This window comes from Patiria miniata, unplaced genomic scaffold (genome assembly GCF_015706575.1).
Source record: "Patiria miniata isolate m_02_andy unplaced genomic scaffold, ASM1570657v1 HiC_scaffold_19, whole genome shotgun sequence".
In the NCBI taxonomy this organism is placed as follows: domain Eukaryota; kingdom Metazoa; phylum Echinodermata; class Asteroidea; order Valvatida; family Asterinidae; genus Patiria; species Patiria miniata.
Genome location: NW_024037057.1, coordinates 678528 through 694974, shown reverse-complemented (window position 1 = coordinate 694974; position 16447 = coordinate 678528). Strand labels below are relative to the sequence as shown.

The following is a 16447-nucleotide window of genomic DNA, read 5'->3' as shown; positions in this document are numbered from 1 at the left end:
AATGTATATGTTTTTGTCCAGACTATTTGAATGGTTGCTGTTATTATATTAAACAAAATTAGTGCCATAATAAAATCAGGAATCAAGATTTCATCCGTCGAAGCTTGCACCCCAATTGATGCCAGGCTCAATGCCTATCTGTTTAAAGATTATTCATAAATACCAAAGGCAGTTTACCCATTCCTATTGGTCAAGATCCCGTCACGTGGCCGGTCCTAAACGGTTGACAAAGACTGGCCGGCTGGTCGTAAATACTTTTTTTCAGTGTCACATGAATTTGGACTCCAGTGAAATCCGGTGCCTTTGACTATTCTATTGGCTGAACGTTCACAATCCTTACGTAAGCATGCTAAAAATAGTCCTTAATTTATTCACCGGCACAGCTGCGATGTGCTCATCGTGCTTTCCGCGCGACGCGCACGCCAATCTCCATATAAGGATATTCACGACACTCGCGAGACCAGTCATACCATATTATAGCTAGAGGGTAGTCCCCGAAAAACATGAGCTTTTGGACCGAAAGGTTTTGATTATTTGACCGAAAAGGTATTGATGAATGGGAATAAATATGTACTTGGCCGGTATAAAACACTTTTTCAAGACCGCTTAGAGTCTGGATGCTGAACATGACCCTCGCCTTTGGCTTGGGTAATTATCAACATCCAGACTCCAACCGGTCTGAAACAGAGTGTTTAAAACTAGCCAATCACACATTCATTCCCTTAGTAAAAGACTACCCGACTTGTGATAAAAAGTTCAAGTCATGTTTCAGAAGAGGCTTTATTTTTGAGCGAGTGAGGGGGCTATAACGACACCATTTACTGGGTACAAGCACAATAAATACCCCGTTCATTTCAGAAGCTAAGCACCCTTACCTACATCTAACACTTAAAGATTGTACAACATATAAGTGTTTAATTTAAGCTGCATGTAAACTTACGTCAATAACATTGGAAACGCGTCCAATTATGACCCCCAAATGGCATCGTGACAACGCCCTCATTCGCTTATTATGAAAAATCCACCCACGACGGTTGGTTTACTAAAAATATCACCATATTTCACACTTTCCCGTATTTTTTTTTATATGCGTAGTTTAATAGTGTTATTTTGACACTTTCATCAGTAGAAACATCCAGGTGGATTGCAAGATGTTCTCATTGCCAATATATAATAGAACAATTTTATATTTCTCAAAATACTTAAAATGTGGACATTGGGAAAAAATCCAAATGCCTGTAATTCAAGAGCTCTGCCTTGGCTTATATATCTATTTGAGTGTCTCCGTTTCTTCCTGTTACTGTCCTCCGCTAAAAGTGGCAGGTTGGTATTTTTAACATTATTGTGCCAGGTAAATGCAGAAATGCCTAACGAGTAAATGTTTTACACATGCTGGTATGTGTTTCGCTATTTTAGGGATTCTATTTAAACTACAATTTGGATATCCTTGTAGAAGCTAATCGGTGTTTAATACAGAAACATTATCGTGGGTAAATAGACATTCATACTATTTAAAGCAGCCTGTATCTTTCTTATCTCCCATAGCTCCCAAAGCGTTCATTCTAGCAGCCCAAATATAGCTGGATGGTTAAATAGGAATTCTCTCATCGGCCGGACGCCAAATCCGTCTAAAAACGGAATTTGTCAGCAAATCGTAAAGTAGAAGCAAATATGGTTTATACACGTCCAAAAAGGTTCCCACGAAGGGATGCTTTTACCCAAACCAACTTTTTCTGAAGAAGGAAATTTTTTTGCAGAAATCCCTGCAAAAAGAAATCGCAACCAAATGTTCAGACTGTTTTGTGTAAAACAAGACTAACACCAACTTGTCACTCTGTACGAGAGAGAAAAGAATACGAGAGTACTATGAGTCTGCAACTTCCCTGTGATTCCTGCACACGTCCTAAATTCTTGACCGTTGTATTGATTGGTCGGCCTGCCGATTCGAATTTGACGAATGTTTTGCTTTCCTTATATACTAATATATTATGATGTAGCGCCTTGAGCACCATTCCTGGTGGATATGTGTGCTTTATAAATACCCATTATTATTATAAACAAAAGTAACAATATTATTGTAATTGTGTCAGTGCTGGGAATAATGGGTTCTTGAACATGCTTCCGTATACACAGGATTCGCTTGTCAATTGTTGTTGTTGTTTTTTCTTTTTATATTTTATCTCTTTTAAATTATTGGTTCTCATTTCGGATCAACCCTATTTTAGGTTCCCTATACCAAAGACAAAGATTACTACCCTGTCTGGATTCCCAAGCACACACAATACATCAATGGGAAAAAAATAAGATACCAATCAGGCTCAGTGTTAATTGAAAACAAAATTGATTGGAAAATAGTTACGCGAAGTGTGGTGTATAGTATTACCACTGCAATTCTAGACAATGTTGCTTTAAGCAATACCTGGGCATAGAGTTTACCTTTAATGTTATATCACAGCTGCTGCAAATACAGCCAGCATAATAGTACTGACGCAGAGTTATAAGTAAGTCAATCTACATCTTGCCAAAGATTGCTTATTATTTTGTTCAGTGATATCAGCTCATGATAATTTCGTTGCAATAAAAAAAAAAAGACGACATGCTCTTATTTTAGCCATCTTAACGGGTGAGACTATGTTTTGTACCACCAGATTTGTTTGTCATCTGACAGATCGCTTCTATAATACAGAGGCCAAAACAAATGAGAACACCGTAAACACATTTTCTTTTTACACATTATAAAGTAGTTTACGAACATATTAACCCGTTTAAGCAGAGAGACGCAGTAAAAAAGACCTATGCTCAATTTGGAATCTGATTTATGATGAAGGTATACATGTACTAAAAGCAACGCCTCATGTTTTGAAGCAACTTGTAATGACTGAAATTCGACTTTTCAGAAAAATTGTATAGAGATATTTCCACAAAGTCAGTACGTTATTAAATAATGCTCAATTACTCTGTCATTTTTTTGTCAAAACATTTCATACTCCACAAGTTCCCTGTTGAGACATAGCTTAACAGCATCGTGAGTGCCCCTTAACCCTGGTTAAACTTTTGACCCAGAATTACTAAGGCAAATATCAGAGCCAGGCCAACTTTCATAGGATTTGCATTGCCAAGATCCAGTCCCAAGGCTTGTGATGTATACTGTTGTTACCACAAGGTCAGCAATCATCCTGTCGATCATTGGGCCCAGTCTTAAAGCCTGGAAATAGGCGGTCCTCGTCCTTTTTTTTTAGGATGAGGACCTCAGGCTGTTGTGGCGGGCGGAGGGTGGCCAGGCAAAAACCAGGGAGATAAAACTCGAACTGTTTTCGCAAGGCTGCTGAACAAATACAGAGTAATAAACCTTCTGTCCTTATTTTGTCACGTACTTTGTTTTATTAATCCTATTTCGTATTCAATGCATGCATAAGAGTTGATAGTATGAACACCGGGACATAAACCTTGAACATCCTAAATTCTTAAAAGAAATCCCTAAATATTTTATTTATAAATGATCGTGTCGCAAATTTATTGTAGACGCTGAAAGCTTATTCGGTGGCAAGTAATCGCTGAGACCTACCATATGTGGGGATGGAATAGTTTACCAAACGGTCCTAATCTTTATGCCAGATCGTATAATTAGCTGTGCTAAAACTCCTCATTTACAGCTACCGATCTGTCTTTCCTTGTTTTCAAAGATACAATTTATTTTGGATAACCTTGTGGAAGCTATTTGGTGTTTAATATAGAAACAGTATCGAGATATTCATACTATTTAAAGAAACTAGTATCAATTCGTATCTTCCAAGCTGAGTTTACAAACCCTTTAATCAAACAGCCTGAACAGTAGCTGATTACAAAGAATTTCATTATCAATCTGATGATAAATCCTGTGTGCACACGACGTATATGGGGAAATTCAGTTACACGACGCGTAGCGCCGGAAAAGTTTTCGCTACGCGGCAACCCCTGCTCCAGTGTTTATGTTTTTGGTATCAAAAGATGCGAAAGGCTCTAGGCCAAAACGTCATAACAGCTCGGGTCGCGAAAAAAAACATGTTTTTACGGCTATTGCGGAAAAAGTTGAGGGGGCGGAATCCGCCCCTCCGGCCCTTTAGGGTTAACCCATAACCAAAGATGGTAGAATCGCGTCAGCGCAGCTGTTGAACTATTGTCTAATTACATGATATACATGTATGGACACGGAACGCGCTAAATCTGAGACAAACAAAACTTTTTGTACACTAACTGTATAGGGTTATCTAAGGGGTGTGGCTAACTCGCAAACGGCGATAGATCATTTAGTGTCGTTATAAGTGTCATTTTTAGGATCAAATGATATTTGCAGATTGAGCGCTATAACAAGGGATTGATGAGTGTGTGGCAAAGATTGCCATTACGTACATGTCTGGTTGTCAGTTAGAGAGCTGCCGTACCGCTTTCTTTGATAAATTAAATAAAGGTCCGGATATTAGTCTCTTTCACCATTAATCACAGTCTATAAATCTCCGTATCTTTCATATCGGGTAATTTAGGGGAAGACGAGGTGGTCGTTTCGATTAACTTTCATTGCATCGAAGTTGCCCATTTTATAAGGCTGACAATGTTCCGACGTAAAGCATAACAAATAGGGAAATGGTCCAAGCTTGCTTGCCTACTCAACAGCTTTCCAACAACGTATACGTGTAGTTTGTCTAAAACTTACCATATTAAGGTTCTTTTTGACTGTAATATAGCGAGCCAGTATGGCTGAGCGCTGACAGGCCTTTCAATGAGAACGGATCCTAGTTTGAGGAAAACAAGTATCAGCTAACCAGTTGCACAAAGTTGTCACACGTTGAAAAGAAGCTACTTGCCTAATAGTCTAGGCGATATTTCAAAAAAGAGCTCATTTCTTAGTAGAAGTTGGTAACATAGATATTTTTTACCTAATTCGGGGGGGGGGGGGGCTGCAGAATCCGAAAATGATGGTAACCAAGCTGGATTTTAAAATTTTCAAATTCTCAAAGCTACTTACTAGCACAGTTACCCTGACACAAATAAATGGTATATCATGTCAAAAATGATAACATCTTGATATTTAGGCCAAAAAGGTGGGAAAAACAGTGGGAAAAATGAGGTGTCCGTAAATTGGGCTCACAATTAGGCGAAGGGTTGCCTAACGTCAAGGGCGGATCCAGGGGGGGGGGGCAAAGGGGCCATGCCCCCCCTCCAAACGAAACCATTTTTTGTTTTTTTTATGTGACATCGCAAAAAAAGGCAGGCAATGAGTACACCACCATCTTTTCCTCAAAAAAACATTGGTTAAAGTGGTCAGAAATTGCCTCGGATCGCACCACAGAGCATCTACAATAAAAAACATTTTCGGGGCCCTTAAGCGGGCCCCGAACCCCACGCCGTAATTTTTTTGACCTACTTTTTTGGGGGACCAAAATTTTTTTTGGGCCCCCCCCCAAAATTGTATTTTGGATCCGCCCTTTCCTAACGTAGGTGACTTGAACAACTTCAAGGAAATCCCCCAAAATAAAATATTATTTTTGTCTGCAATAATTATGTCAGCGTCAAAACGTTTTCTTACCAATAATCTTTGTGAAATTCCTGGAATTTCTTTAAGTCTCCCACGTTAGGCAACCCTTCAACTAATGTTTAGACCAATTTACGGACACCCCGTTTTTCCCCAGTTTTATATCACAATGTTATCTTTGTTCATATGATTTTCCCTTAAGATTTTTAATAGGGTAATCGTACCAGTAAGCAACAAGGTGAATTTAGAGTTCATCGACACTAAGGTTTGGCAAGACTACTTGATGATATCTGGAGACAAGATAACTTTTGGGTGTCACAGTAGCCACTTTGGATTGTTACTATGTCCTCATAACCATTCATTCAAATATATGCTTTAAGTAGAATCACCAAAATAAACGTTTCAAAAAAAATATGTATATATCAAAATGTGAGAACATAGATATTACACGACGGGTATTAAAGATTTTTGCAAATTAGGCATATTTTCACTGAAAAACCAGTTTTGGTATCCATCATTTTCGGATTCAGCACCCCTGAATTAGGTAAAATAGCTATGTTACCAACTTATACTCGAAAATGCCTCTTCATGTAACATTTTCTTTTAAATATCACCTAGTCTATAACACCTACCTAACCTTTGTCAATAAATTGCATACAATGCAAAAGACAACACTTAGGATAATTCATAACTCCAGATTTTTTTGACTTGTATACATACCTGTACATTCATGTATACAATTTGAAACTTACGATCTACACAAAATACACATTCGCTATTAAATAAACCCTTGGATATTCATTGTTATAATACGAAAACCTTCGTCTCCATAAAGCTAGAACATTTCTTAACTAATCAAATGTAAGAAACCAAGGATCTTTATTGTGGAACCACCTTAACCAATGCCTATCTTTAGATAACAAAAACTACCTAAAAACGTTGCTGTTGACAAATTATAATAATTACGTATCCAAATAATACTCAATGTCATGTCATCTAACGGCTATTGAAAAAGTATCATTGTTTGATAATTCTTTTGCTCCTTTCCCTCTTCCTTCCTTGCCGTTATAATTGTAATTAATTTATTTCCATCCTGTCATTTATTGATATAAAAAAAGTATATTGTATGTATATTCATACGAATGTGAATATTTTGCTGTTAATTGTATTCTTTTCAATTTAATTAGTATACATGTATTCACTTGATATATTTCAGCCTAGTGTATGTACATATTAATTTACTAGCTTCATTGTAATTACAGGTTCCTGCATGTCTCGTAAAAGAAAACGCTTTTTACCTGGAACCCCCGTATCATTTATGTCATTCCTTATATAGATGTTTGTGTTTATGTTATAATTATGTTTTTGTGATATATTATGAAAATAACATATACCATAAACCATTAACCATTTGTTTGATCCATGAGCAAGCATAAATTATAAATTTCATAAATTACACACTATGATAATAAGGAACAGTAAGAGACCGAGTACAGAACCAATTGGAAACACAGACAATTGAGTTATATTACGATGTTGATCATTCTGTGCCGACATACATCCATCTTTAAGCTAACTTCTAAATCAACCCAAGGTTTTATGCATCGAAGACATTCTCCATTTCCCAAGAATATAATTGATATCACAAAGCTCACCGGGCAGTCACGTCCAGGTAATAATTTTGCTGTTTTCAATATCATTAATATTCGCATATAAAAAAATCCTATTATTTACCATTTATCATTGTAACCATATAGTTTCAGTTTGATAACAAGTGATCGCTTTGTTTCTTATAAACTCCAACTGTCTTACCAACTGTATATGTTACCCACAACCATGCCCCACCTAGGGGGAACTCATCATGTTTTCAAGTGGCTGAATACTCAGTGTGACGCCAGGACTACTGAGGTTTTGTTACAGTTGACTCTGCTAGCCAAACCGCAAGGCAGCGGGAAAATGACAATCCCCAAACCACTCTTAAGGAATACCACAGAAGTAAGTGCTGCACGCCATCATGACCAGGTGAATTAGCCTATCGACCAAGCCTGCCTATTCCGCTGATACAGACTTTATGTACTAGAGGGGAGAGGTCCCTCACCTGCAGGAATCCACCATACAGGTTCACTCATGTAGCATGTAGTTTAGCTGACCAGCCGAGATCAGGATACCGGGGTGTGGCCACTGCCGTACACAAGCAGTTCCGTGGAGCCATACATGAGGCAGGGTGAACTGTTGGAATCTTGAGTGGTTAGAGCCCCCATAAACTTGGGGCGGCTGCCCGTCGCCAAAGGTACTATCCATCCAGAACACCCCAACACCCTAACAGCTAGTCTCCTCTGTTCTCCTCTGGAATCCTGAAGCCCCTCGACGAAAAGGTCGTCCCAACATGACCCTGAAAACATCCATCGAGCTAGAAACTGGTCTGAGTGGTCCATCTCTTTCCATCACCATGCTCGACAGGGACAGTTGGGCCCAACTCATCAAGTCATCATGAAAATGAATGAATGAATGAACAAGATGCCCCACCTACTACCGAATACCCACACTTGAAACGTAATGCCGATATGTCACTTTCGGCTTTGTTCGACAACTAACAATATCAAAGCAACGATTGCAAATATCTGAAGACCTCCCAGCAGCATGAACGGTAAGGTGTAGCTTCCTCCAAGGTCAAAGGTCAATCCTAGCCAAAAGAAGACAAGAACACAATTAAACGAAAGATGTGCAACTGAATCAGCACCTAAGAGGTTACATGTTGGATAACACTATTGACAAGACTTTGTGGCATTCATGAATGTTATTAATTTGACGTAACTTTTGAACTATAGGCATCATAGTAAGACAAATAAACACGTTTTCCTGGGTAATTTGGGCGTGAGGAATCAATTGAAAGCATTGAGTATAATAATTTGGTGGCCATCTTGGCGGCCATCTTGGATTTCGACGAAAATCAGTTATTTGACATACACACATACACACACACACCTATTCTCAAATTTGTATCCTTGTGGAGACATTTCTTTGTTCTCATGTAGTAAAGTGTTCAATTTTGAAAGTGAAGTTTCAAAATGCTCTTATTTTAACCAGAATTAGTTTCCTTGGCTGAAATTTGGAATTAATATCCCTTTTCTAAAACTCTTCCTTTTTCGACAGATCAACCCACCTTGGAAATTCGTAGTTTTCGAGTAAAACCCATATATCTATTTCGTGAAAACCTTGTGGAGACCTATTCATCTATAGAAATTGCCCTGTGGAGACCTTTACAATGTTTTGTTCCCTATTGTGTGTGTGTGTCTCCGCAAGGATACGAATTTGTGGTCACACGTACACCCACCCACACACACACACGTGAACACGTTTTAGGGGTAATTTGGGTATGGCGGATCGATGTAATGTATTTAATGATAGAAACAAGTTAAATACCTTAAAACTTATAATTTTCACCCTGAATCTTGCAAAACACTAATCAACATGTATTACAAACTCTAATATTCGAGGGATTAAAGGGTTAGGATGTGCAGGGGTGGAATGACGGATTGAGCTGCTCCTTCCCCATCGAGGTATCCCATTGTATAGCAGAACGTCTCACACCATTAGCCTCTCTTAACCAAATCATACTGTCTGACTTCTCGTGTAAACCCTATTTGTGCTGAATGGCAGAGGGTGTCAGCGATCGAGGCCCTGGTGCAACAACACGGTTGCTCCAGGATGGTCGAGCTCGATAAAATTGGTTGGCAGTCCACATAGGAGAAGGTCAACTCTGATCACGAACCCTACATAGATAAAGGTAAAGGGGAAGAACCTGTGTTCACTGGAACACAGGTTCGTCCTCTTTACCTTTTACTTTTTAGGGTTTTTATCAAACCCTAGCAGGAAGAACTCGTAGGCCAGGCTAGGCTTTGTGCCAAGAAGAAACTGATCACAAGCCCAGGTTGGTCGAGCTCGTTATAGTCTTGGTTGACAGTCTACCTCAATTTTCATCCGCTGCTATGCGGATAGCCCTAGGAATATTAAAGGCTAAGGGGGTAAATCCCTAAGGTGGTTGGTGGTGATACAAACTATTACCTCGTTGGCAGTAAAGTGAAGCTCGTACCAAAAAAGCCGCACCACACTAAAACCAGGGTCACCGTGAATCACCACCTGCTGTATCAACAACCTGGAGAGGACTAAACAGTTTGTTGACAGTCTTGCAGCGGCTCTTGCAGAACCTACAGGCGGTGATGACACTGTGGAATCCAAGTGGTCCCACCTGCGTGATGATTCACAACCTCGCTTACTGGTACGAGCCCAAAGCGCTCGTTGCCAAGAGAAACGCTCTCCTTGTCCACAAGAAGGATCCAAGTCCCAGTGCACAAGATGCTCTTTGGGCCGCAAGAGATCAGTGATGCAAGAAGGCTGTATTCAGGCACAAGACGGCAATATGACCAAATATCTCGAAAATGGCACTGCTGAAGTCCAAGTTATCACCGATAACAACTGGAACATGGGTGGAAAACCACTTAATTGTGCTGTACGCAACACAACATGTCGTGAAAGATGCCGCCCTTGAAGCCAACCCAGACGCCATTCTTGGAGGGGGTAGACACATTGCCACTCCTGGAACTGACGGTCTCCCACCTGAAGTCCTAAAGAGCAAGGAACTATAGCGTTGCTGCAACGCCTTCATAAACTCCTCAGCCTCTACTGGAAAATGGGTCACGTTCCGGCATACGTTCCGAAATACGTGATGCAAACATTGTCACTTTGTAGAAAAACAAGGGCAACAGGTGCGATTGTAATACCAATCGCAGAATCTCTCTGCTCAACTTAGTCAGTAAGGTCTTCTCACGATTTGGCCTGACCCGTCTACAGAGTGTCGCGTCACGTGTCCACCCCGAGTCACGGTGTGGCTTCAGAGCAGGCAGATCCACTGTGGATATGATCTCACTTTTCCAGCTGCAGGAGAAGTGTCAGGAGCAGAACAAATGCCACTCTATACTGACTTTATGGAACTTACAAAGATCTTCGACCTGGTCAGCAGAATTGGGATGCAGAAGATCGGCTCCCCCCCCCCCCCCACGCTGCTGGGGCTTGATAACATCTTTCCGCGACGGCATGCACAGGACAGTGTACTTTAACAGTGCAACATCAGATGCCTTCCGAGTGAGATGTGGAGTAAACCAGGGTTGCATGTTGGCCCCCACTCTCTTTGGTATGTTCTACTGCATGCTCCCACAGTACGATATTGGAGACTGCACCTAGGGTGTCTATACCTGTTTACCTAAGCTGTTTTTAAACTGTTTGCCTTCGTTCCAACCATTTGCGATGTCCTCATCCGCGAACTGTTGTTTGCTGATGATGCAGCGTTGGCCCTGACAATGAAGCCCAGCTCAAATGAAATGAAAAACAGTACAAACATTATGTCCAATAACCGATTTTCTTCGAAATCCAAGATGGCCGCCAAAATGGCCGTCAAATCATGCAAATAATGCTTTTAATCGATTCCTCTCGCCCAAATTACCCAAGAAAACGTGTTTCATTTGTCTCACTATGATGCCTGCTTCAAAAGTTACGTCAATTAATCGATTTTCGTCGAAATCAAAGATGGCCGCCCAATCCCCATGGCAGGCGCGGTTCTACGGGGGGGGGGGGGGGCTAGGGGGGGGCCTTAGCCCCCCCCCCAAAAAAAAAAAAAAAAAAAAATAATAATAATTTTCTAGCCCCCCCAAAATAAATTCCGTGAAAAAAAAAAATGCATTAGCAAAATGAAGGATTGTAATGTACATGCAAACGGTCTTCCTAAAAAAAACAGTCGTGACAAGGGTGCATTAGTTAATATAGTGTCAATGATTTTAGGATTTTATTGGCGCTCCCCATTGAAAATATGGCATGAGACCTCTTGATTTTCGGAGGCCTAAGTGTCTGGAAAAAATAACCGGTCTACATTTCAGCACGCCTCCCTGAAAAAAAATTCTGTATCCACCCTGCTAGCCCCCCAAAAATATTGGTTCTAGAACCGCGCCTGCCCCATGGGACAGTTCTTGGGAAATCAAAATTCGTTCTCTAGACACCTTGAGGATTACACAAAAATAGGTTAGAAAAATATATCCAGGGGGTGCATGGGAACTCTGTCTTCCTACTAGACTATTGATTCTACTAGTTTTATAAGAACATTTCCACGCCATTTTCAAGGGGTTTCGTGTATTAAATCAATTTGTCCACTGACCTGGTAAATAAAGAAGGACGAAAGAGAAAACAGCGCATTTTATTCCTATCCAGCCGAATGCACTGCCCAGTTGATCGGCTGTGACTACTTCGCACACCAAAACATCAGTCAGAAGCCAAACCAAGAAGGATGAACAGGCGTAGATGGCAACATTAATCGCATTCAACCAGAAAGATGTAAGCCATGGGTCGATAAGGTAATACACGGTGAGTGACGTCAGAGCAATTCCCAAGAACCCCCTGGAGCTGACTATCTTAACTTTGTCCATCAGGGGTCCGAGAGTGAAAGCAGCGACAACCTTCGTCATTCCCATGATCGCAGTCAGGATGACTGATTCCTTCGGTGTGAAACCCTTGGTCTGAGTGTGAGGAACGAAGTACACCGCCCAGCCTAAAGTGCTGACATTATTCACAATGCCCATGACTGCTAAGCACCAGTATGACCGATTGAAGAAGAGTTCAGTGTTGAGATGTTGGCAGAGGGCTCGGAAAGCTGACATTTTCTGATGCTCGTTTGGTTCTCTCGAGGCGTTGTCGTTGCTTTGGTGTTCTTCCTGGACACAATCATCTGGTATGACCGAGTAGTTTGAAGCCACTATCACGCCACAGCTTGGCGGGAACCGGAAGAGGGCGCCACAAACCGTCATGTGAAAGAAAATGGCGCCCAAAAGAAGCATAGTGGCTCTCCAGCCATATGTATCCAAGAATAATTGCGTCATTGGTGGCACAACCATATATGAGATAGATGCACCAGATTGAGAGATGGCGAAAGCTGTTGAGATTCTCCGTGAGCTAAAACATTTTCCAACTAGCTCTTTGCACAAAACATTAGAAATCCCAAGTCCGGGTCCTATAACGAACATATAAGGAACATATAAAGGATAGGACAAAGAAAATCACTTAAATAATCTGAGCACGACAATTGGTGAGATAAAATACTGAGTTCGTTTGTGCTTTTATTTCGTTTGCGACAGTAACTAAAGAAACCATTTCGAATATCGTTTTAATTTGAATGAAAACCTATTAATTTCTATTTTGACGTTAGAGATTGAGTGACCACAGAGCTAACTGACACTGCAACACACAGATATGGAAACGTCAACTCATCCAAATCGGGCGATTTAATTAAAAGTTGGGAGGTTGGGTCATTGTCAGGTTTTACACTTACCAGCTAAGACTGCCAACACAACTGCCATTACCGCAGCTGACGAAAACGAGGCAATGATGAAAGCGAGGCCGATCATCAAACCACTGACCATCACACAAATCCGGACACCGAAGCGCCTTCCAAGAGGGGCTGCAAATGGGCCTAAAACGTAAGCTGGAATTAGCATTATTATTAACAAAGCCTTTTTTGGATTAGTTTCCGTTCATATTTTTTTAATGAAACGTAGTGGCCTTTCGAGTTCTGAATTTCTCTTTTGTTGTTCCTTTTTGCAGTTTGCAGTTTTGTGCTTTATGGTGATGGTTCAGGTAATCAGGTGACTACAACGACGACTACGATAGTATGAAGTGAACCTACCCCACGAGTACGGGAAGTGGTCATGGCCGCGGCCGCTAATCCTCATTGGAATGCAGTTGCCAGCTGTGGTATGCCGTGAAACACGGCTAATGGGTAGTTCCACAGCTGCTGCTTTTGTGCAGTCCCGCTACCGCACAAAGGCCGTGCAGTCATGCAGGCCACTTGCTCTATGTGTGGAGGAATGTCCCCATTACACCCCGTCCTTAAGGCCCCCCCCCCCCCCCCAAAAAAAGTCTCCGGTTTCTGGTATGGAACTTGCCCAAAAAGTGCTGCGGCGACGCGGCATATTTTTTTTTTACCTGTTTTTTTTTTGCTTCAAATGCCGGCTGATGACTGCAAATGGTGCCCGACTAAACTTTGTGCAATTATATTGGAGTCCAGAGAGGCCACATAAAGCTTATTCTCGATCATAACCCCATCTAAAAATACGTTAAAATTGTGCAGCAGCAGGATTCCAGTCAAACCAGTGAGTTTGACGTTTTTGAGACATCATCTTTTATTGAAAAAAAAAACTTTTTCATTTTGCCGACGCGCATGGCTACGGCGACGTGCGCGCATACCAGAAACCGAAGACTTTTTTTTTGGCCTAAGGGGTTAAATACATGTATTAAATCGTCTGCTGTAATGTGGCCCTTGGGTTCTGTAAGCCCGATGAGGTCAAATTGCACTCGAAGCGTAGCTTAGGGTGTCACAACCCATGGACTTTGTCACAGCAGATACCAATCATTCTGTTATAGCATCGTTTTAGGTAACTACAAGTCCTCGAAAGTAATACTATAATGATAATTCGTATGAAATACCAGACTTTTTTGACACCTATGCTATATGCATATTTATATATAATTGTAAAGTTCGTTGTTTTCATCAATGATATGCGCGTACGTCACACTCGACAAGTCTTGGGATACATTGCCCAGCTGTGTTATACTCTGCAGTGGAGATTACACTATTCATAAACGATCAAAGGTAATAACCTAGCTGGAGTACACGAGGTGATGCACTTCACGGGTCTATCATGTAGTCATTATACACGCAACTTGAACAGTCCATAACCAATGGAATTTAACAATCTAATACTATGGTAAAACGAAACATCTTATATCATGGAATGGATTACGAGTGACCATAATATTCAGGTCAGTCATTTGTTCTCCTTACCAATGAGATCAGCAGTGACTTCCATGATCACAATAATCCAACCGATAACCCATGTATATGTTTCCATCTGGTCCCGTAGAGTCGGTAGCAGCGTGGCGAGACTTTTAACCGTACCCACCCAAATGAACCAGTTGACCCATGTGCCTAGTATGGCCAGCAATCCCACAAAACGGTTCCTCCTATCTGCCCCCAACTGTCTGTATTGCTGCTGTTCCATCGTTCCTATCACCGGTAAATAAATTTGCAATGACAAGTACACTGCAGCTATTTCCGCGGAGGCCATCTACACGCCAGAGGCCATATACCACGTCCAGGACAACGCACGTCCGTCTGTAGTAGCCTGAATTCCTATTATTATTATTGGCAGCTGCACCTACGCAACGCGAGTAGCCAAGCGTGTCCTTTTTCTTATAAAGCAGCATTGGTTCCATGCACGAGCCCCCAGTTCCGTGTTAGCTCAACCGGCAGCAAGACAGGCCTACATCGTCACGCTCCACAATTCAAGTCTTCTAATTTCATTTATATTAGTCCGTGAGTTTCTGCTTCGTTGCCGTAGTGAACCGGTTTGGCAGTAGCATACAGCTAATAGGTGAGCTACGGTGACGTCGCATTTAATTATTTCCTTTACCGATAACCCAGGTGGTTCCTTTTATTTATTCTTCAGCACTTATAAATAAATACAGACCTTATTTAATTTTCAACGGCAAAAATACTGCCCAGATTATCTTATTATTTATAGACAAAAGCCTGTCAAATTTTATTTCCCTTTTTGGCAAAGTTAGCCACATAAACGTAATATTTTTGGCAAAGTTAGCCACAGAAATTAATCAATTTATTATTCTAATTTGGCACCCACAAAACGTCCCATGCACAAATCTACAGTTCCGAGTCTACAATTGTGTATGCAAAAAAACGTTCCTTTTGTAATGATATTGGACTATTTTACTATGCGCATCAATGCCCACAAATGATATGTAAACAAGTACATTGTTTTAACACTCCCGTCATGGAAGACTGACACGAAGATACAAATGAATAAATTGGCTGAACTATTCCGATTGTCTTCATAACTTGTGTGCTTATTTACACACCCAAAATATTACATGGTGGCAGCGGTTCGAACGTAGCCCCTGCTGGACCGCTTTGGCAAAGATGAACAGCCCCGCCGGAGCACTCCTCGTAACTTTCACTACGTGAACTTCAGCCGACACTCGCCAGCCGAGCGCCAAGCCTAGCCACGCACGTAAACGGCACATACAGCCATACACGCTGTGCAGTGCACTGTACATGTTGCGAGCCATAGTTGTACACGAGTCCACCCGTCGCGCGCCACAGAGTTTGGGGTTGGAATTGCGGCGCATTGCCATGCTGGTTGAAAAGCTGGTAAGCTGACAAGATGCATCGTATGACGTGCTCTGAGTCTGATCCCCGCTTGTGAACGTTGAGTTCCTGCAGAAGAGGAAGGTTTTCAGACCGCCTCTCCAGTGATGTGACATAGGCCAAGATGCAACATTGATAGACCGGCCCACACCCATGGGCGTCGCGAGGGGGGGGGGCAAGGGGGGGCACTTGCCCCCCCCCCCCCCCCGGAAAAGCAAAAAAAAAAAAAAAAAAGGAAGGAAAAAGAAAGTAAAAAAAAAAAAAAAAAAAGAGGCGGGAAGACAAAGTGGTGTAAATGTAATGAGTTGGGGGGGGGGGGCAAAATATCCCTGCCCCCCTCTAAAACTGATAAATCGAGAATGTGTTGAGAAATACAAGCATTTTTTGGCAAAAGTTTTTTTTGCCCCCCTCTAAAAAAAATCCTGGCGACGCCCATGCCCACACCGCTGTTCTACACAGTCATGTATGAAAATTGACTGGAATCCAGACGGACAGCCAACCGCCACAACTCCTATCCGATCAACTTTTGGCACCAATTTTGGAGCTGAACTCGCGAATCCGAGCCGGCAAAGCTGCGTACGAGCCGATTGGAGAGACAGAGAATTTTGTCCGTTTCAACCGAAAACACGAAGTTGAGAGACCACGGCACCACGCAAGTGCAAACAAGAAAGATG

The 16447-nt window shown here is 41.5% G+C and overlaps 1 protein-coding gene across 1 annotated transcript; it reads right to left on the bottom strand.

Annotated features, from left to right (window-relative positions):
* Nucleotides 1-7958: 7958 nt before the first annotated feature.
* On the bottom strand, nucleotides 7959-15918 carry LOC119725266 (monocarboxylate transporter 12-like). The gene is made up of 4 exons (XM_038196608.1): nucleotides 14394-15918; nucleotides 12882-13022; nucleotides 11715-12563; nucleotides 7959-8192 (listed from the first exon to the last, which is right to left on the bottom strand). Exons 1-4 carry the CDS (start codon nucleotides 14674-14676, stop codon nucleotides 8077-8079), a joined length of 1389 nt encoding a protein of 462 aa, XP_038052536.1. The 5' UTR covers nucleotides 14677-15918; the 3' UTR covers nucleotides 7959-8076.
* Nucleotides 15919-16447: the final 529 nt, after the last annotated feature.